Source organism: Sus scrofa, chromosome 9 (assembly GCF_000003025.6).
Source record: "Sus scrofa isolate TJ Tabasco breed Duroc chromosome 9, Sscrofa11.1, whole genome shotgun sequence".
NCBI lineage: Eukaryota > Metazoa > Chordata > Mammalia > Artiodactyla > Suidae > Sus > Sus scrofa.
In genome coordinates, this window is record NC_010451.4 from 65,071,561 (window position 1) to 65,092,205 (window position 20,645).

General features: G+C 48.3%; 1 protein-coding gene across 7 annotated transcripts in view; it reads right to left on the bottom strand.

Annotated features, from left to right (window-relative positions):
* The window catches only part of PIK3C2B (phosphatidylinositol-4-phosphate 3-kinase catalytic subunit type 2 beta), an 81,134-nt gene continuing 62,656 nt past the window's right edge, over positions 2,168–20,645 (bottom strand). For 6 of the 7 annotated variants that reach the window (XM_013989566.2, XM_013989567.2, XM_021063224.1 and 3 more), the window contains 10 exons: positions 16,951–17,120; positions 16,306–16,462; positions 15,845–15,954; positions 14,146–14,347; positions 13,607–13,731; positions 11,030–11,147; positions 8,981–9,062; positions 8,306–8,412; positions 5,665–5,793; positions 2,501–4,199 (listed from right to left, as the gene is read on the bottom strand). In XM_013989566.2, coding sequence (XP_013845020.2) covers positions 4,011–4,199; positions 5,665–5,793; positions 8,306–8,412; positions 8,981–9,062; positions 11,030–11,147; positions 13,607–13,731; positions 14,146–14,347; positions 15,845–15,954; positions 16,306–16,462; positions 16,951–17,120 — 1,389 coding nt within the window. In that variant the 3' untranslated portion in view covers positions 2,501–4,010. Of the gene's footprint in view, positions 4,200–5,664; positions 5,794–8,305; positions 8,413–8,980; positions 9,063–11,029; positions 11,148–13,606; positions 13,732–14,145; positions 14,348–15,844; positions 15,955–16,305; positions 16,463–16,950; positions 17,121–20,645 lie in introns of all 7 variants that reach the window. The other variant, XM_003357389.5, reaches the window with a different exon arrangement.

The window sequence follows — 20,645 nt, forward strand, 5'->3', positions numbered from 1 at the left end:
TTCCTAGTCAGATTCGTTTCCACTGAGCCATGATGGGAACTCCATTTATGCCATAGTTATTTTATTTTTTTATGGCTGCTGGATTCTTAACCCACTGAGCGAGGCCAGGGATTGAACCTGCATCCTCATGGATATTACTCAGGTTCATAACCTGCTGAGCCACAACGGGAACTCCCTGCTGCCTCATTTTTGACTTTTCAACTCCAATTTAACCTTTACTTCCCAAACCCTAACAAGTCCAGTGACTTCATTTTTGCCACCTCTCTTTGAACTCAGGAAACCCAGCCTCCTGGGTTTCTTTTGTTTCTTCTCTCCCTGGGTAACCCCTCTCCCCTCCCTCCCCAGCCCTCTCATTCCCACTCCCTCAGGGGGGTTCATATTTCTACCCCATTTGGCCAAGAAATTTCTTTAAGACTTGCCAGATTCAAGTTCTAACTTTTAAGAGGTCCATTGGGGCTTCCCCAGAATTGCAGAGACACCTGGAAACCCCTTAGAAACACAGCAGGTAGGTATCACTTCCTACTATTGCTACTGAAGGCCCCTCGGAAGCCCCACAAAATTTCCCAGCAGGAAATGACTCTGCACTGGAGCGCTGCTCTGAGAGCATCTGGGTAAAATGCTTAAAAACCAAGGTCGTGTTATCTCCAGCTTCCATCTGGGCTTTGATTCTGGGCTATGGCTTTGCTCTAAAAGGTAATCATTGCACCGCATCTCAGAGGCTGTTTCCTCTCTTCTGAACCGGGGTTGGTTAAATAACTAGGCTGTCAACTTACCATCTTAATTTACCTTTGTAACCTGCAGCCAGATACCTGGTACAGGGCCTAGTGCACAACTCCAAGGACTGTATTCTTTGTGAATGGAGGCAGGCCACCAGGTAGAGCTGGTGAGCGCAGCGAATGTTTGTTGATAGAATTAACGAAGGAGGAGTTCCCGTTGTGGCGCAGTGGTTAACAAATCCGACTAGGAACCATGAGGTTGCGGGTTCGATCCCTGCCCTTGCTCAGTGGGCTGAGGATCCAGTGTTGCCATGAGCTGTGTTGTAGGTCGCAGATGTGGCTCGGATCCCATGTTGCTGTGGCTCTGGCGTAGGCCGGTGGCTACAGCTCCAATTCAACCCCTAGCCTGGGAACCTCCATATGCCGCAGGAAGCACTCTAGAAAAGGCAAAAAGACCAAAGGAAAAAAAAAAAAAAAAAAAAAAGAATTAACGAAGGAGCCATACCTACTTTCCAGGGTAGTTGTAATGAAAAATAAAATCATATATATTAAGAACGATAGAATATTGGAGTTCCCGTCTTGACGCAGTGGAAACGAATCTGACTAGGAACCATGAGGTTGTGGGTTCGTTCCCTGGCCTCGTTCAGTGGGTTAAGGATCCAGCATTGCCATGAGCTCTGGTGTAGGTTGCAGACACTGCTTGGATCTGGCAATGCTGTGGCTCTGGTGTAGGTCGGTGGCAAGAGCTCCAATTACAACCCTAGCCTGGGAACCTCCATATGCTGTAAGTGCAGCTCTAAAAAAAGACAAAAGACAAAAAAAAAAAAAAAAGAACTATAGAATCATATACCAACTTAAAGGCTGCCTAGAAGGAGTAGCACAGATTTGGAGTCAAACAAACCTGAGATAAATTCTAGAATCAAGGGCAACAGGCTGTATTCTTAGGCAAATTACTTAATCTCCCTGGGCTTCAGTTCTTTTCATGTGTAAATTGAGGATAATAACACTCGCTTGATCAAGCTGTTGTAAGGAAAGATTTAGCTGACACATGTAAAATGCCTAATGCACTGCACCCTGCATATTAAGGTTACCCTTTGTAACACCACTACTGTTATTACTTTCATCTTGTACAGAAGAGGTTTTCATTTAAACATTTTCTTTTCTTTTCTTTCTTTCTTTTTTTTCTTTTTTTTTTTTCTTTTTAGGGTCATAGCTGCAGTATATGCAAGTGCTCAGGCTAGGGGTCAAATCGGAGCTATAGCTGCCAGCCTACGCCACAGCCACAGCAGCACAGGATCCAAGCTCACAGCAATGCTAGATCCCTAACCCACTGAGCGAGGCCAGGGATCAAACCCACATCCTCATGGATACTAGTCAGATTTGTTTCCACTGCGCCACAACAGGAAATCCCATGTAAACGTTTTCAGCATCAACAAATCTTAAAAGGATACTTTTGTTTTTCTAAATGTCATTTATTAGAAAATACAATTCCAGAGAAAGTAGGAGATACAAGGACGTCTGGGAAGTGGGTACAGTACAGACCTCTTTAAATCAGGGGCAGAGAGGGTCAAAGTAAAATGAGTTACCGGCAAAAAGCCAGTAACGCATCTCTGGTCCATTCATCTGGAGAAGTTCCACTCCTGTTCCCCACTCCCCGAGTCCCTGCCCACAACAGCCAGCTTCGTCCTTGGCATTTTTAATTTAAAAGTAAAAGTATAAACTTCCTTGCTGCCCTGTGGCTTCAATGAGTGGAGCTTCTTTCTCCAGTTACGGAATGAGTCAGCAAAAGGGGGAGTTTCCCATCCTTGGAGCTGGGGAGGGACAGTCCCCAGAGTATCCCCATTTAACTCCATTCCCCAGGCACAGCCAACCGATCCAAAAAAGTTAATGGCAAAGCCTCTCCCTCTTTTTTCAGGGAAGACCGCCATTTGGAGTAAAGCGCACGAGTGAATTCCAAATCCATCCGGTAGGGAAAGAAGAGACCAGAGACCCATTCTCTCCCTTCCAGCTCAGCTCAATCCAGCTTGCTCACAAGCAAAGAAAACCACTGGAAAACAAACAATAGTTTTGATGGGATCCCCCGCCCTTGCACCTCTTTTGTTCAGTTAGGGCATCCCTTTGGCTCCAGACGAAATAGGTTTATGGCCCCATAGAATGAGAGAAATTCTTATAAAAAATGTGACAGAAATGGAGTTTGGGAGAAAAGCAGCAAAAAGAAAGGAGTGGCAGGGGAGGAGGAAAGCTTTCCAAAAACCGCCCAACAGGTGACCACCCTGGCACCTGCAGCTGAGAGGTCCCTTCCCAGGGCCAAGATGCCCTGGGGTGAAACCCAACCAAAGGGCAGAGGCAGCATGTTTTCCCACCAGAGAAAAAGTGAAGGGAGAGACCTATGCGGGGAGCACCCCAGCGTATTCACAGGGGCCAGAGGGCCCCCAGAAGGGCCCTGAGAATGGAGGGTAGAAGACAGTATTCAGGACGAGCCCTAGAAAGGAGGGGAGGACGAGAGGGAAAACTCCCCCAGAAAGAGCCTGGGCTCCTGAACACTGGCCCTCTGCAGAAGCCCATGCGGAAGGCCCTTCCTGACACACGTAGGTATCACATCGCTCTCCTTTGGAGGCAAAATCAGAAAAGCCCAGCAGTGCCGGCCTCAGTTCAGCACACGCAGCCCTCCCAGTCCCTCCCAACCTGCCTCAGGGAGGGAGGGCTCTAACTGAGGCTCCACTGGGCCCCTCCCCAAATAATTCCTATAGACAGAAACACAAACACAAAAAACAAGCCAAAACCTAGGGAAAGTCCAATAAGAACCTTAATCTATACAAAACGTCCAAATAATCTTCCTCTTTTGCCTTCTGAGGCATAAGGGAGTCCCTTCTCACAAGGCTTCCTGTCCAGTTAGGACAACGTTACTTTTTCATTTTTTAAAAATAAAAATAAAGATATCCACCCGCCCGCCCTGCACAATGCTACTTCTACAGCCCCCCCTCCCCACACACACACCTCAAACCAGGTATTGCTCCCTTGACACAAGGTAAACTTAAACCTTTGCTGCAACCTCACAGCCTCCAAGGGGCTGCTCATCACAACCAACCCAAAAGGCAGCCTGCAGAGGAAGGGACGGCAGAGAGCATCTTTATCCTCCCTGCCTCCTACCACGGAGGCCCGATCCAACCGGGACAGCGGGGAGACCCGACGAGGGCCCTGCCCCTTCATTGAGAAAGGAAGAGTCAAGCAGGGCGAGTCCTCTTGCCCGGCTCCACCACGAGCCTAGGGTCCTGGGCTGCGGCTCTGCGGGGCTCATAAAGTCTCATGACTTCGAGATCCCAGTGCAAACCAGCCGGTCTTCTCCTGGGCCAGGTCCAGCTCTCGCAGGCGGATGTGCACCTCCCCGAGGAGAACGTTCTCCCAGAATCCTTGCTCACTCAGCACACTCAGCTGTAGCTCCCGCTGCTGCAGGTCTCCCTTGGGGATCCCATCATATACCAGCTGCAAACACAAAATTGGGAAGAGAGGGAAGTGGTGAGAGAGGCAACGGAAGAGGCCAGAGGGAACATGGAGGGTGTGGTGGTTTGAATGGGTGAGGCTAAGACTACTTTCCCTCCCCAACCAGACAGACTTCAAGGGAAAGAGAGAAGGCAGGCAGAACCTGGGGGAAGGAGTTCCCATCGTGGCGCAGCGGAAACCAAGCTGCCTAGGAACCATGACGTTGCAGGTTGGATCCCTGGCCTCGCTCAGTGGGTTAAGAATCCGGCATTGCCATGAACTGTGTCACAGACATGGCTTGGATCTGGCATGGCCATGGCTGTGGTGTAGGCTAGCAGCTGCAGCTCCCAGGTCCTGGGAATTTCCATATGCCACGGGTGTGGCCCTTAAACAACAAAAAAAGAATTCTGCTTTTATACTGGAGATCAAGCAAATGAAGCCTCGTCATTGGGACCATGGCTCCTTATCAGCCAAAGACCAGCAGGCTCCTCCTCCCCAAAGGTCAGGGCCCAGGCCACGCCCCTATCTGTGGAATTCCATATACCATGGGTGCAGTCCTAAAAAGCCAAAAAAAAAAAGGAACCTGAGAGAAGCTTTCAAGAACCCTGCTTTTGGAGTCCCCATAATGGCTCAGCAGAAATGAATCTGACTAGTATCCAGGAAGGTGCGGGTTCGATCCTTAGCCTCGCTTAGTGAGTTAAGAATCCCCAAATGTCTGGAGTTCCTGTCATGGCGCAGAGGTTAACAAATCCAAGTAGGAACCATGAGGTTTCGGGTTCAATCCCTGCCCTTGCTCAGTGGGTTAAGGATCCCGCGTTGCCGTGAGCTGTGGTGTAGGTTGCAGACCCAGCTCAGATCCCACGTTGCTGTGGCTCTGGCGTAGGCTCTGATTAGACCCCTAGCCTGGGAACCTCCATATGCTGCGGGAGCGGTCCAAGAAATGGCAAAAAGACAAAAAAATAAATAATAAAAAAAGAATCCCCAAATGTCTGCAAATTCTACCCACCCCCTTCTTTTATGGCCACACTTGTGGCATATGGATGTACCCAGGCTAGGGGTCAAATCAGAGCTGCAGCTGCCAGCCTACACCACAGCCATGCCAATGCAGGATCCGAGCCACACCTACGATCTATGCCTCAGTTTGTGGCCACACCAGATCCTTAACCCACGGTGTGAGGCCAGGGATCAAACCCGCATCCTCACAGACACTGTGTCGGTTCTTAACCCACTGAGCCACAACGGGAACTCCCCAAATTCTTTTACATTAAGAGTCAAATAGGAAATATTTTAGTCCTTATAGGCCACAGAGTCTGGTCCATGTCATGATCACTCAACCCTGCTGCTGCAATGAGAAAGCAGCCACAGACAAGACTTAAAGGAAGAGGTACGGCCATGTCCCAATACAACAAAAACAAGCACAGTTTGCTGACCCCAACCCCAGCCCCACCCCAGCCCCTTCCCCACACACCATCTCATTGTAGGTGGGGTTGCAGGTTTTCCGGGCCACTTTGGTTTTCTTCTTAGTGGTTTTCTGAGGGTCAGGAAGGAGGTAAATCTTGACATAGGGGTCGGGGTCATTCCCATCCTGGAGCAGTTGCTATGAAAGGAATGAAAACCAAAAACAGATGAAGATTCCTCTGTCTCTATCACAATTCCTATGATCACTCCCTGATCGACTCTTCTCTCACACCCACCTTCTTGCAATGCACAAGAATTTATGTTTGCCAGCCCACTCCATTCTGGTAGAAACCCCTACCCTGATAACGTTAGATGTCCTGCTGAAACATCAATCAGATCACCTATGATATCCAGTCTCTACTTTGTTTTTTGTTTGTTTGGTTGATTTTTAGGGCCACTCCTGAGGCAAATGAAAGTTCCCCAGGCTCAATCGGAGCTACAGCTGCCAGCCGATGCCACAGGCACAGCAAAGAGGGATCCAAGCTGTGTCTGACCTACACCACAGCTCATAGCCATGCCGGATCCTTAACCGAGGCCAGGGATCGAACCCGAAGCCCCATGGATACCAATCAGATTCATTTCCACTGCACCACGACGGGAACTCCCCAGTCTCTACTTTGGAAACCAAGGCTCAGGCATGCCATAACTTGGTCTGCTCTGAATGAACCATCATGTCCCCAGATATCTTTGCCCAATGTCTTTGTCTGTTTTGTCCTCTGATTCAAGTAACCCCTAAGAGGTAAAGAAATGAGTCAGAGATTAAGTCACTTGTTCAAGGTCAGCCAATTAGTGATTCATCCAGCCCAATCCTTTTAAAATTTAAGTCTGATCTTGTCATTCCTCTGCTCAAAACCTTCCAATGGCTCCCATCTCCCTCGGGGGAAAAAGCTGTAGTCCTGATAGCAGGACCCAAGCTCTGGTCCACAGTGCCCTCTCCAACATCACCATCCACTATTTCCAACCGCACTTCAGTCACACTGGCCTCCTCCTGAGATGCCTTGGGTAGGCTCCTCACTAGGGCTTTAGGATTTAACTGCTCCCTCTGCCTGGAACAATCCTCTCTCCCATGTGTGTGCTCGGCTCCCTCCCTCGTCTCCCTCCATTTGCTCAAATAACTCCTCAGCAATGCGGGTTTCCCTGAACGCTCTGGAAAACTGCTGCCATGCTCATTCCACCCCAGGATTCCTTCTCGGCTCTATTTCTCACCAGAGCACTTGCCACTATCTGACTTGCCATATATTTTACTCCTCTCTTTGTCGGTCTGCCTCCTCCCACTAGAATGTAAGCTCCCTGAGGGCAGGGATTTTATTTTGTTTACTCTTGGGTCCAGAACAAATGTATCAGTGCCCAGCACAAGGGAGGCAGCTGATGAACATTTGTTGAATGAAATGAATGACTAATGTTTTAAGAGTGAAACCTCAATTTCTCTGATTCCAAGCTCATGTACCTCCTGCCTCATACCGATGCCCCAAGCTACAAAAGTCCAGGACACAGGGGCACAGTCTTTAAGGCATTAGCCTGCTGTGGCCTCCTTTACCTGGCAAAGCAATAAAGCTATCTTTTTTTCCTTAAAAAAAAAAAAGCCAAGTACATTGCCGGTATTCAGTAAGAGTTCCCCTTTCTCGTTCCACTCACAATGTTCTTAGACTCATACCAAAAGTTTAGTAACTAGGAGTTCCCTTTGTGGCTCAGCAGTTAACAAACCCAACTAGGAACCATGAGGTTGTGGGTTCGATCCCTGGCCTCGCTCAGTGGGTTAAGGATCTGGCATTGCCGAGAGCTGTGGAGTAGGTCACAGATGCAGCTTGGATCCTGCATTGCTGTGGCTGTGGTGAAGGCCGGCGGCTACAGCTCCGATTGGACCCCTAGCCTGGAAACCTCTGTATGCTGCGGGTGCAGCCCTAAAAAGGACAAAAGACAAAAAAAAAAAAAAAAAAAAAAAAAAAGTAATAATTATACACTGCTCTGGTTGTGCAAAAATGTCATATGGCTGCCTTACCTCAATAACCAGGAAAAATGGCCCTGGGGCCTCTCCCTTATAATAACCACCATAATAATAATACCAGGCACTAAGTTAAGTGTTCTGCATGCATCATCTCATTTAACCCGGAAACAACTCTGAGATAAACATTAACACTTTCTTCTTCATCTCAATGAGGCTAAGGGAGTTCCCGTCATGGCTCAGTGGAAATGAATCTGACTAGTATCCACAAGGATGCAGATTGAACCTGCCTCCCTCAGTGGGTTAAGGATCCAGCGTTGCCATGAGCTGTGATATAGGTCGCAGATGGGGCTTGGATCTGGTGTTGCTGTAGCTGTGGTGTTGGCCAGCAGCTACAGCTCCAATTCGACGCCCAGCCCCTAGCCTAGGAACCTCCATATGCTGCAGGTGCGGCCCTAAAAAGACAAAAAAAAAAAAAAAAAAAAAATTAACGAGGCTAAGGGTAAATGCCAAAGATCACAGGTAGTAAGAAGCTGTGTCTAGCACGGCTTGGTCATACCGGAGGCTGAGCAAGGAAGCAAGTCCCCTGGGTTAGCATTCAGCAACCTTTGTGGTTACTCGCGTGACAGGGGGACAGAAAAGGTCTCACCAGTCAGAAAAGTATCAGATGAAAGAAAAAGATCCAAATGAGAACTGTGTATGTACTTACCAAGCCCCGAATATGCATCACCATGATGAAGAGTTTATTGTTTTTGTAGGAGATGGACAGCTTCACCTCTCCCCCAACCTTCCCAACCGGCCGGGCCCACGTGCCATCTGCAGGGACAAAGGAAAGTAAGAAAAGTCATGAGGCCAGCCCTGTCCCCATCTGGTGCCAAGTACAAGCTTCTCTTTTCCTCTGACCCCCACCCACCCCCCATCAGTATCCCCCTTTCAGGCTCCTGATACCCCACTGGGAATCTGCCAAGCGGCATCTGCCATCACGACTTAAGAGTTGGGTTGGGGAGTTTCCTTGTGACACAGCAGGTTAAAGATCTGGTGTTGTCACTGCAGCCGCTTGGGTCATTGCTGTGATGCAGGTTTGATTCCCTGGCCCAGAACTTCCACATGCCATGTGCGGCCAAAAAAAAAAAAGACAAGCTGTTGGGATGGGTCTATTCAATTTGAGTGTGTACACACCGAATGAATATCCAGTCCCTGGGGAACCTGCACAAGGAGCTACGGAGCCCACAGTCTAAGTGGGAAACCAGATACTCTAGCCAGTGAGCAAAAAAAAACAGAGATGAACTAAGGGAAGAGAATTAGGAAGAGGTAGGGGCAGGAAGAATTACTTTTGTGAATGGTTCAGAGAAGTTGGCAAAATGTCATAGAGAAGGCACTGTACCTGAGGACTTGGGTGCCAGGCTGGTGCCCGCAGCTTTCTCGTCCCGGGGCAGGGGGTGGAAGAAGGTGTACACCAAATCACACTGGAATGGAGAACAGGGTCAGAAAACAGGGTCATTCCTCAGTCAGACAATGGCCCAATGAAAAAAGGAAAGAGACTGTTGCACATTAAAAGAGACTCAGGAAATGTGACAACCAAATGTAACAGCAGTTTTTATTTGGATCATGGCTCAAACAAACTGTTAAAAGAATTTGGTAGGGGGCAAGTTCCTGTTGTGGCTCAGCAGGTTAAGAACCAAACATAGTGTCTGTGAGGATGCAGGTTCTATCCCAGGCCTGGCTCAGTGAGCTAAAGATCCAGCGTTGCTGTAAGTTGCAGTGTAGGCTGCAGAGGCTGCTGCTCTGATCCTGTGGCATAGACCTGAAGCTGCAGCTCTGATTCGACCCCTAGCCTGGGAACTTCCATATGCCATGGTGTGGCCATTAAAAAAAAAAAAAAAAAAAAAGGAATTTGGGGCATGGTGACAAAGAAAATTCTGAATATGACTATGATAATAATGACACTGTAGTTATGTAAAATTATGTTCTTGTATTTAGATGCATAGTAAGTATTTAGACATATATAGATGATGTCATGATGTCTGTGATTTACTTTAAAATATTTCATAAGAAAACATAAATATGGCAAAATATTAACTGTTTAGGTAATGGATATATAGACACTCATTATACTCTTTCTCTGTTTTTCTGTATATTTAAAAGTTTGCATGATAAAAGTTTTAAAAGAAAAAAATCAAATAAAAATAGGTCACATTAGGTTAACATTAGGTTAAAAGTACTCTGTTCTTTTTTTTTTTTTTTTTTTTTTGGTGCACCCATGACATGTGGAAGTTCCTGGGCCAGGGATTGAACCCATGTCGCAGTTGGGACCTGCGCCACAGCTGCAACAATGCCACATCCTTAATCCACTGCACCACAAGGGGACTTCCAGTCTGCTCTTTTCTACCACTTCCTCCCCTATGGAAACCCACATACTCCTCAAGCACAGAGAAATGCCTGAGCCACCCTTGGACAAACGCCATGTATCCTACTTTTGAGAATGCTTCCTAAGCAATTAAGGGAAAAAAAAAATAAAGATGAAAATACCCACTCTACCATTAATTGTGGGGAAAAAAATAAGGCATAATCTCAACATCTTTCAAGAAGTGAATGGTTCAAGCAATTATGGTATTGCAAGTTAGTTGGTGTACTAATTTGGTACAGATATTTAAAGTCATACTTTCTATAAACACTTACGTGGAAAAAATAGAACGTATATACATATATATATTTTTTAGGGCCTGCAGCTGCAGCACATGGAAGTTCTCAGGCTAGGGGTCAAGTCAGAGCTGCAGTTGCCAGCCTACACCACAGCTACAGTAACACCCAGATCTGAGCCACGCACTGAGCAGGGCCAGGGATCAAACCCACATCCTCATGGATATTGGTCGGGTTCGTTTCCGCTGAGCCACAATGGGAACTCTGAATATAGACAGCATTATATTTAACCTATGATGACCCCTATAAAACTGTAAAAGTCGCGTATATATATGGACAACTAGGAAGGAAACATGGACGTGGGGTTAGAGGATTTGTTAGGGTGATGGGGCTCTTGGTGGCCATATGTTTTTATGCACATTATAACACCAAATTATACCATTTGTTAAAAAAAAAAAAAAATTAGGTGGATACACTCTCAACATGCTCAAAACCTTCCTTTCCTCACGAACCGCTTTCCTCCTCAGGCTCTGGCTCACTCCAAGCACTCTGGGGTGGCACCTGACACGCACGTGTCTCTCCAGGTGCCTGGCTGCATGTTGTGATTCACTGCATTTCTGGGCATAGACAGCTCCATGGAGCTGGAGCTACCATCACCCACCTCCTCCTCCGCAATCAGACAAACCCAGAAAAGGCAAGACCCCTCCCTGCCTGAATGCAGCCCGCTTAGGTCCTCATCCCCCGGCCCTCACACCAGCACCAGGAACAGCCAAGAGCAGAGGCAGCCACCCACCTCGGCCACCTCCGGGGCTGCGTGGATCAGGTGCCAGATGTAGCCGTTTAACTCCTCCTTCCGCCGCTCCGCCACCGCCTCTCCCCTCGAGCGGCCAATCACGAAGCGACTAGGGAAGCTGGGAGGCAGGTGGGCAGTGGGGAGGGAGGAAGGGAAAGATGAGGTTAGAAAGGGAAGAGGCAACAGGCTTTAGTCACATTTCACCTGCATTTTCAGTCACCTGACCGCATTTCTCCCCTGCCTCCCTTCTCAGGGACCTTTCCCCCGACTCATGCCTCCCCCAGCTTCCCGGGTCTGTGCCAAGGATACACAAGCAGCATCTCACTCACACCTGAGATTTCCATCGCCACCAGACAAGAAAACCAAACTGTTTGCCAGAGTCCTGTGGCTCCCAGAAGCGCCTCAGGAGCTCTGGAGCCCCCAGTTTTCCCCATCAAGGTAAAAATTCATTTGAAGAACCGTTTTAAAAATTGATGTGAGGGCGTTCCCATTGTGGAGCAGCAGAAATGAATCCGACTAGGATCCATAAGGATTCGGGTTCGATTCCTGCCCTCACTCAGTGGGTTAAGGATCTGGCTGTTGCCGTGAGCTGGAGTGTAGGTTCCAGATGCGGCTCAGATCCTGCACCGCTGTGGCTGTGGCGGAGGCTGCCAGCTATAGCTCCAATTCGACCCCTAGCCTGGGAACTTCCATATGTTGCAAGTGCAGCCCTAAGAAGGGGGAAAAAAATAAAATAAAATTGATGTCAAATACATATAACATAAATTTTTTTAAAATAAAATATACTAGTTTTTAAAATTGTTTTGTTTTGACCTCACCTGCAGCATGCAGAAGTTCCTGGACCAGTGATCAAACCCATGCCACAGCAGCGACCCAAGCTGCTGCAGTGACAACACCAGATCCTTAACCTGCTGTGCCCCAGGAGAACTCCTGGGTTTTTTGTTTTTTGGTTTTTTGTCTTTTTAGGGCCGCACTCAAGGCATATGGAGGTTCCCAGGCTAGGGATCCAATCAGAGCTGTAGCTGCCGACCTACACCACAGCCACAGCAACGCCAGATCCCAGCCGCATCTTCGACCTACACCACAGTTCACAGCAACACTGGATTCTTAACCCACAGAGCAAGGCCAGGGATCGAACCCTCAACCTCATGGTTCCAAGTCGGATTCATTTCCACTGCGCCACAACGGGAACTCCTGGGAGAACTCCTCTTAGCCATTTTAAAATGTACAGTTCAAAATTGAGTACACTTACACTGCTGTGCAGTCATTACCACTATCCACCTCCAAAACGCTTTTCATTTTGCAAAACTCAAACTCTATACCCATTCAACAACTCCCTATTGGCTTCCTCTCCTTGGCGGCCACCATTCTACTTTCTGTTTTCTTTGAATTTGACTACTTCATATTAAGTGCAGTCATACAGTAGTTGTCCTTTTGTGGACTGGCTTATTTCTTTTTCTTTCTTTTTCTTTTTTTTTTGGTTTTTAGGGCCACACCTACGGCACATGGAGGTACCCAGACTAGCGGTCCAATCAGAGCTGTGGCCGCTGGCATACACCACAGCCACGGCAATGTGGGATCCAAGCTGCGTCTGCAACCTACACCACAGCTCATGGCAACAGCAGATCCTTAACCCACTGAGCCAGGGATTGAACCTGCGAGGACTGCCTTATTTCACTTAGCATATGTCCTCAAACCACATTGGAGCCTGTCTCAGAATTTCCTTCCTTCTTTTTATAACAATACTATTCCATTTTGGGAATACATATTTTGTTTATCCATTTGAAAAATGTTTTCACTCTTTAGATTAGAAACTTCAAAACATATTCAGATTCAATCAAACCCCTGCCTTTAAACTCAGTTTGCTCTCCTGGCAGGTGGGCCCCAAGGTTATTTTATTTTATTTTATTTTGTCTTTTCACCATTTCTTGGGCCACTTCCGTGGCATATGGAGGTTCCCAGGCTAGGGGTCGAATCGGAGCTCTAGCCACCGGCCTATGCCAGAGCCACAGCAACGTGGGATCCTTAACCCACTGAACAAAGCCAGGGATCAACATGGGATCCTTAACCCACTGAGCAAAGCCAGGGGTCGAACCCACAACATCATGGTTCCTAGTCGGATTCCTTAACCACTGCGCCACGACAGGAACTCCTCCCAAGGTTATTTTTTCAAGGCTGGAGGAAGAACTCTTGAGAGCCCCAAGGGAGCATGGCCAGCAGGGGGAGCACTTGTCATCAAACTCATCACCAGGCCAAGAACACCTGGGAAGTAGATCTTTACTCCAAAACGGTAGTTTCTCATCCTGCTGTGCAGCACAGGGAGCTATATCCAATCACTTGGGATAGATCATGATGGAAGACAATATAAGAAAAGCAATGTAGATATGTGTATGACCAGGTCACTGCTGTACAGCAGAAACTGACAGAACGCTGTAAATCAACTATAATTTTAAAATTTTATAAATAAATAAATAAATAAAATTTTCTCACTCCTGCAGTCCTGCACAGCCCCCATCCGCTCTCCTTCCCTGCACTAGGATCCCTCAATGCAGAGAATAAAGGGAACAGCTACCCTACCTGGGCAAGAGAGAAGAAGGGAAGAGCAGCCGCAGTTTATTGTGTAATTCCTGGAACTCCTCAAACGTCCGCTGGATGTAAGTGGCCTCATGAGCATTCTCCCGCATCACCTTCACTATGTAAATCTGCAAAGTCCAAATCTTAGAGAATACTCCCTGCCAAACCCTCTGCACCCAATGAAGGGGGTAGGTAAGGGACGGGAAGAGTGTGTGTGTGTGTGTTGGGAGAGATATGCTTTCCAGAAGGAAGAGGATAAAAATGTCTCCAATGGAGATAAAGATACAATCTGTATGGAGGAAAATGAAAGCAAGGATTTCCTGCACATTTCATGAGACCCTTGACTCAGGGAGCAGCCACCCAACTCAGCTCCAATTCTAGGCAGGCCCCTTGCACAGGGGAGAGGGAAGTGGTCTGTGACTGGTCCCAGCACAGGATGCTTGCTCAACTCCAGCGCCCACAGTGTGGAAGGGAAGAAAGAGAACCCTAATAAGCCGGGGGCAGTGGGGCACGAGAGACGGTCAGATTGGAGAAACACTTACGTAGCCCTTGTTGGGGTGGAAGATCTTCTCGTGGCGGCAGAGAAAAACATCATTGATGCGGCCAGAACTCTTGAGAGTGTGTGTTCGGGGAGCAAAGGAAAGGGTCAGCCGGTCGTCTGAGCCTGTGAACTTCATCTGAGCCAGGTTATGAATGAAAAAATTGAGCTTTGTGGCTACACTGCCAAGGCTAGACTCAATCAACCTGCAGGAGGATGGGAAGAAAAGGTTGTAACCAGGGACCCAAGGTCCCATTGCCAGGACAGAGCTGTCTCAAGAAATACCAGTGGAAGGAGTTCCCGTTGTGGTACAGAGGAAACAAGTCTGACTAGTATCCATGAGGATTCGGGTTCGATCCCTGGCCTTGCTCAGTGGGATAAGGATCCAGCGTTGTGTGAGCCAAGGTGTAGGCTGCAGACAGTTTGGATCCCGTGTTGCCATGCCTGTGCTATAGGCTGGCAGCTGTAGCTCCAATTTGATCCCTAGCCTGGGAACTTCCATATGCTGCAAGTGCGGCTCAAAAAGCAAAAAAAAAAAAAAAAAAAAAAAAAAAGAAAGAAAGAAAGAAATACCCGCAGACACCCGAGACTAACACTCAGCTCAGCTCAGATCATTTTCCCTGTCTAATATCCTCATAGAGCACATGACTGCACACAGTTTATTCCTATGAAGCCTGGGGGTCTTATCTCCTCTCACTGCCTGCCTGAGCCAAGCCAATTAAACCAAGGTAGGAAGGAATTAGAGGTGCTACCGTGGGGTCATCATGTAAATGTCGAAATAATGTTTTCAAACTGAATTTCAAGGTTCAGTACAATGGAACCTCACCAAGCAAAGCTCAATCCAGAGGTTCTAGTTCAAATGGAAAGTTTTGGAGTTCTCATCATGGCTCAGTGGTTAATGAAGGTGACTAGCATCCATGAACATGCGGGTTCTATTCCTGGCCTCACGCAGTGGGTTAAGGATCCAGCGTTGCTGTGAGCTGTGGTGTAGGTCACAGATGGGGCTCAGATCTGGCATTGCTGTGGCTCTGGCATAGTCTGGTGGCTGTAGGTCTATTTGACCTCCAGCCTGGGCACCTCCGTATGCCACTGGTGCGGCCCTAAAAAGACAAAAGAGACACACACACACACACACACACACACACACACACACACACACACACAGTTTCTGCTTTAGACTCAACAGAGAAAATTTAGCTCGCTAAGTTCCAGAAAGGGTGCATAATAAAATGGAGAACCATCTACAGGAACAAAGCTGTAGATATTAGCACACAGATACTTCCAAGCTTTCACACGCAGTGTGCCTAAAAACGTCAAAAATGGGAAAATGGAACCACAGAATTCCATGTTCTGACAAGGGGGAAGATTCTGAGCCAGAGAGCCAAGAACGACTACAAAGTCTATATGACACCTTGTCCCATAGACAAAATCTTTGACTGAGACCTGGTAAGAATGCAAGTTAGGGGCTGCAATACCCCTACACAAAGGTTAGCAGCCAAGTGCAGACGGGAGACTGAGTCGGAGAGACACAAGAGGATTTACCCAAGTTAGAGACAAAGTTGAAACAACGGACCCATGGTGTCAACTCTAAGCTCTGCCACCAGAACTAAGCCTTTCCACTTCCCTAGGCCTGTTCCTTCTAATCGGGGAGCCTGCAAATGAATCACAGAGAAGGCAGCTCTGCTGTGTATGGAGAGTTTTACCTGGTGAAATAGGTGGTGGCATTGGCCTCTGTGTCCTGAGGCCTCAGGGCATCATACACGTACTTGAGGTCTTCCAGGTCTGAGAGCTCAGGGATCCCACAGGACAACATCTAGAAGAAGCACAAAGAAGAAGAGAGGGCGCCTGTAACAACCGTGAAGTCCTGCTTCTTTCCCACCATAAGGCAAGAGTTTCTATAGCTAGGCTCCCTAACCCTTCTAGAGGGTGGTAGACAGATGTTGCAGGCAGCAGCTGGCAGGCTGCAGGAGTTGGGGGGTGTGGTGAAAGCAGGAAGTCAGATACCTGCGTAGACACCCTTGTCCCCAGGTAGTCTGGGCCCTGCCTTTATCTAAGGCTCAGAGAAGTAGATCTCTAGACATCCTTTGAAGCTAGACAGGGGAGTCTTAAAGAGGGGATGCCAGGTGATAAGGGGGGTTCAGAGAGGGATGATGGAGCTCCTCACCAGGCCCAGGAGGTTGAGGAAGAGGTGGGTGTGCTTGCGAATGAGGTTGTAGGCTTGGCAGCAAAGGTCAACAAAATCATGGAAGCGGCTGGAAGGCTTGTCACCCCCGTTGATGACATACGCCATGTCCGAGGTGAAGACAAAGGGGGCACGGTCCCTGGGCCAAGGGGAACATACAGGTACAAGGTCAACATGAAAGAGGAAGCCCACCTTGGGGGTTGCATCAGGGGATGGGTCCCCTCATCCCTCGACACCTGTATGAATCGAGATACATGGAGCTTCTCTAACATTTTTCTTTTCCTGCTTTAATCTTTAAAGTCCCCAGACACGTCTTTCATTGGTCCCTTGCCTGGGAGTCAATGATATTCTTCCTGGCTATTGACTTGTAATTCCCTTCTGCTGCGGTCTGGGCTCATTTCCCTCTGCTCAGTCCTCAGCAGGCACGGGGGATGGCTGGTCCTCTGCCTTCTTCTATAAGGACTTGACCTCTTTCTTTCTCAATCTTCCCTTTTCCAAAGCTACTCAGCCCAAGGACCACATCCTGCAGTGCCGGCCCTTCCGCCGTGGGCTCGCGTTCCAGCCCTGAACTACTTCTGCTGGCCTCCCTGCCCGACAGGCACATCCTGGCTCGAGGAGACCACTTACCTCTTGATGTTGCCGAACATCTGGGCATGGCCCAGGAAGCGGCCAAAATCGATGTGGAACATGTGGCCAGTCGTCTTCAGCATGATGTTGTCATTGTGTCGGTCACAGATGCCCAGGACGTAGGTGGCCACACAGCAGCCAGCGCAGGAATAGATGAAGTTCTCTACAGCCTGGGAGGAAGGAAGGCAGAGGGAAGGAGAGGACTTAAGGCTGGTGTGGGGGGACCCCAGGGGTCACAGCCAGACTGAATTCAGCCAGCCCTCTCCTCTCTCTCACATGTCCAACAGCCCGCCACCTCTGCCTGCTCAGCCTTCATCGCATGCTAACACACACACACTGATGCACACAGAAACTTCTCTTGTATCTTATGGGGTATAAGGAGATGGAAGGCTTATATGTATGTCTCCACCGCATTATCTGCCATTCACTCCCCTTTTCCTTTTTTTTTTTTCTTTTTCGGGCCACACCAGCAGCCTATGGAAGTCCCCAGGCTGGGAGTGGAATCGGAGCTGCAGCTGCCGGCCACAGCCATAGCTGGCCACGGCCACAGCCACAGCCACAGCCACGCCAGATCCAAGCTGTGTCTGCAACCTACACTGAGGCTCAGGGCACTGCCAGCTCTTTAACCACTGAGCGAGGCCAGAGATCAAACCCAGGTCCTCACGTATATTATGTACAGTTGGGTTCATTTCTGCTGCTCCACATCGGGAACTACTCATTCACCTCCTTCTGCTCCTTCCTCTCTCGTTGGGAGACCGAGAGGACAGGAGCCTGATCTGAGAGCCTAGACTTGACCAGCACAGAATCAAGGAAGCCTGATATTTACAACTTCCCCCACCAGTCATCTCTCTCTCTCTCTCTCTCTTTTTTTTTTTTGGGTCTTTTTGCCTTTTCTAGGGCCACTCCTGCGGCATGTGGAGGTTCCCAGGCTAGGGGTCGAATCAGAGCTACAGCTGCCAGCCTACGCCACAGCCACAGCAACGCCAAACTCGAGCCTCGTCTGCAACCTACACCACAGCTCACGGCAATGCCGGATCCTTAACCCACTGAGCAAGGCCAGGGATCGAACCTGCAACCTCATGGTTCCTAGTCAGATTCATTAACCACTGAGCCACAATGGGAACTCCCCCCCAGTCATCTTAACTCAAGCACAGTACAAAGGCAGCCAACTTAAGGGTCCCTTTCTGCCCCCGCCCCCTCAGAATTCTTTGGTCCTTCTTCCTGCCCCGGATACAACGCCCATTTCCAGTGTTCTTGGTAACAGTTAAATGCCCATCTAATTAAAGTCACTTCACTCCAAGGAAGAGCTGAGGCAGCTTAACACTTCCAGAGGGTGTTTTACATTCGAAAATCAGACATCTCTAGTTGGTAAAATGTGTTAAGAGATATTTCTGAGTTTAAAGCAGGAGGGGAGGGAGTTAAGGGGTCGGATCCACCTGGTTTTATCTGGTAAATGTCTGCCTCCTTATCTCTTTTCAGTACAAATGTATGGAATTAGTATGGACATCTTGCATCCCCTACGTCCTCTCTCTTAGGTTTCTAGAATTCTGAAGAACTCAAGAAAGCCCTGTCAGCAGAGGGCAACAGTTGTCACAGCCAAGTAGAGAGGCAGAAGGCTGAGAATGAGAGAAATCTTCCCAGACACAGAATCATGCCCTTCCCGCCTCCCTCTGCAAATTTCCACCCAGCCTTTGGGGACCTTCCTTGAGTCCCACACCCTTCCCAGACCTTCCCAGCCCACACTGACTCCTCCCCAACTAAGTCCAGCCACCACCACTCAGGGCTTCATCTTCTCACGTTCCCAGGGACTAGGAATCTTAGCTCCCAGCAGCTTCTTGGCTGCTCCACTGGTTTACTTCAAAACTAGCCACACACAGGTGTTTCCATCGTGGCTTAGCAGTTAGCAAACCCCACTAGCATCCATGAGGATGTGGGTTTGATCCCTGTCCTCGCTCAGTGAGTTGAGGATCCGGCATTGCCATGAAGCCCTGGTGTAGGTCGAAGATGCAGCTCGGATCCCACATTGCTGTGGCTCTGGCATAGGCTGGCGACTACCATTCCAATTGGACCCCTAGCCTGGGAACCTGCGTATGCCACAGCTGTGGCCCCAAAAGACCAAAAACAAACAAAAAACAAAAAACCAAAAAACTAGCCACACATAGAAGCCCCCCAGCTACTTGTTAAATTCATTAAACCAAATGACTTATCCCTAGGAAGTTAAGGATAAAGTGTTTGTAAAGAAATCACAGAGGGTACCTTCTGGAAGAAAAAGACAATTTCTATGATAGGGAAATACATGGTTGAAAAGAAATCACTCAGTAACGAGTCCAGCCTATCAACTCCCAGTCTTGATCATCTCCCTTAACCTGTCTTCTTGTCACAAATAGTCTTTCTAACTGAAATGCATCCTTTTTTTTCTTTTTGTATTTTTAGGGCCATACCTGTGGCATATGAAAGTTCCCAGGCTAGGGGTTGAATTGGAGCTGCAGCAGCCACCCTACACCACAGCCACAGCAACACGGGATCTGAGCCATGTCTGTGACCTACACCGCAGCTCACAGCAATGCCCGATCCTTAACCCACTGAGAGAAGCCAGGGATTGAACCAGAGTCCTCATAGATACTAGTCGGGTTTATTACTGCTGTGCCACCACCGGAACGCCTGCATCCTGTTTTGACTTGCAAAGCAGCTGTGTGCCTCTACTCTGTTATAGCGTAAATGACTAAATCACCGAAGTTATGCAGGATGTTAGCTGCTTGCTGTCAGGAGGTCTTACCATGTAAAGGGAGCTCTCTTGATTTAACTGCTTTCGCTAGCAGGATGAGGGTACTCTCTTTGCTGAGTCAGTGGCCAAGAGACAAAGAGCTCTAGTTCTTTCCTCCTGGAAGTCACCATGAGAAACCACCAGCATCATTCTAACAGAAAGGCTAGAAGAGCTGAGAGCTATCTTTGAAAGATCGATACTAAACACGGAGATGCAGCATTCATTTCTCTGTGTGTATGCTTTTGTTATACATACTTCTATAACATTTACTAGGACTCTTCATTACACTGACAAGGAGTACTCACAATTCCAGCACCAAGCACAGTGCCTCTGCATGGTGGCTAACTAACACCTGAAAAATACATGTTAGTTTAAATAGCATATGGGGTTGAGGAGGAGACAATCAATATCACTCCTTCCCAAGGGGAAAGAACCTTAAAATTCACAACATAAAGGGGGTGGGTTTTGAGGGATGTGGAAGGGAAAAAAGGGCCTTCTAGGTAAAGGGAACAGCATCAGCTAAAAGTATTGAGGAGGAGTTCCCTTCGTGGCTCAGCAGTTAATGAATCCAACTAGGAATCATGAGGTTGCAGGTTCGATCCCTAGCCTCAGTGGGTTAAGGATTAGGCACTGCTGTGAGCTGTGGTATATAGGTTGCAGATGCAGCTCAGATCCTGCATCGCTGTGGCTGTGGTGTAGGCTGGCAGCTATAGCTCTGATTTGACCTCGAGCCTGGGAACCTCCATATGCTGCAGGTGCGGCCTTAAAAAGACAGAAGAAAAAGTATTGAGAAGATTCTTGGTGGCTCAGCAGGTTGAGGATCCTGCATTGTCACTGCTATGGCTCTGGTGACTGCTGTGGTGTAGGTTAGAGCCCTGGGCCTGGAATTTCCACATGCCAAGGGTGCAGCCAAAAATAAAAAAAAAAAAAA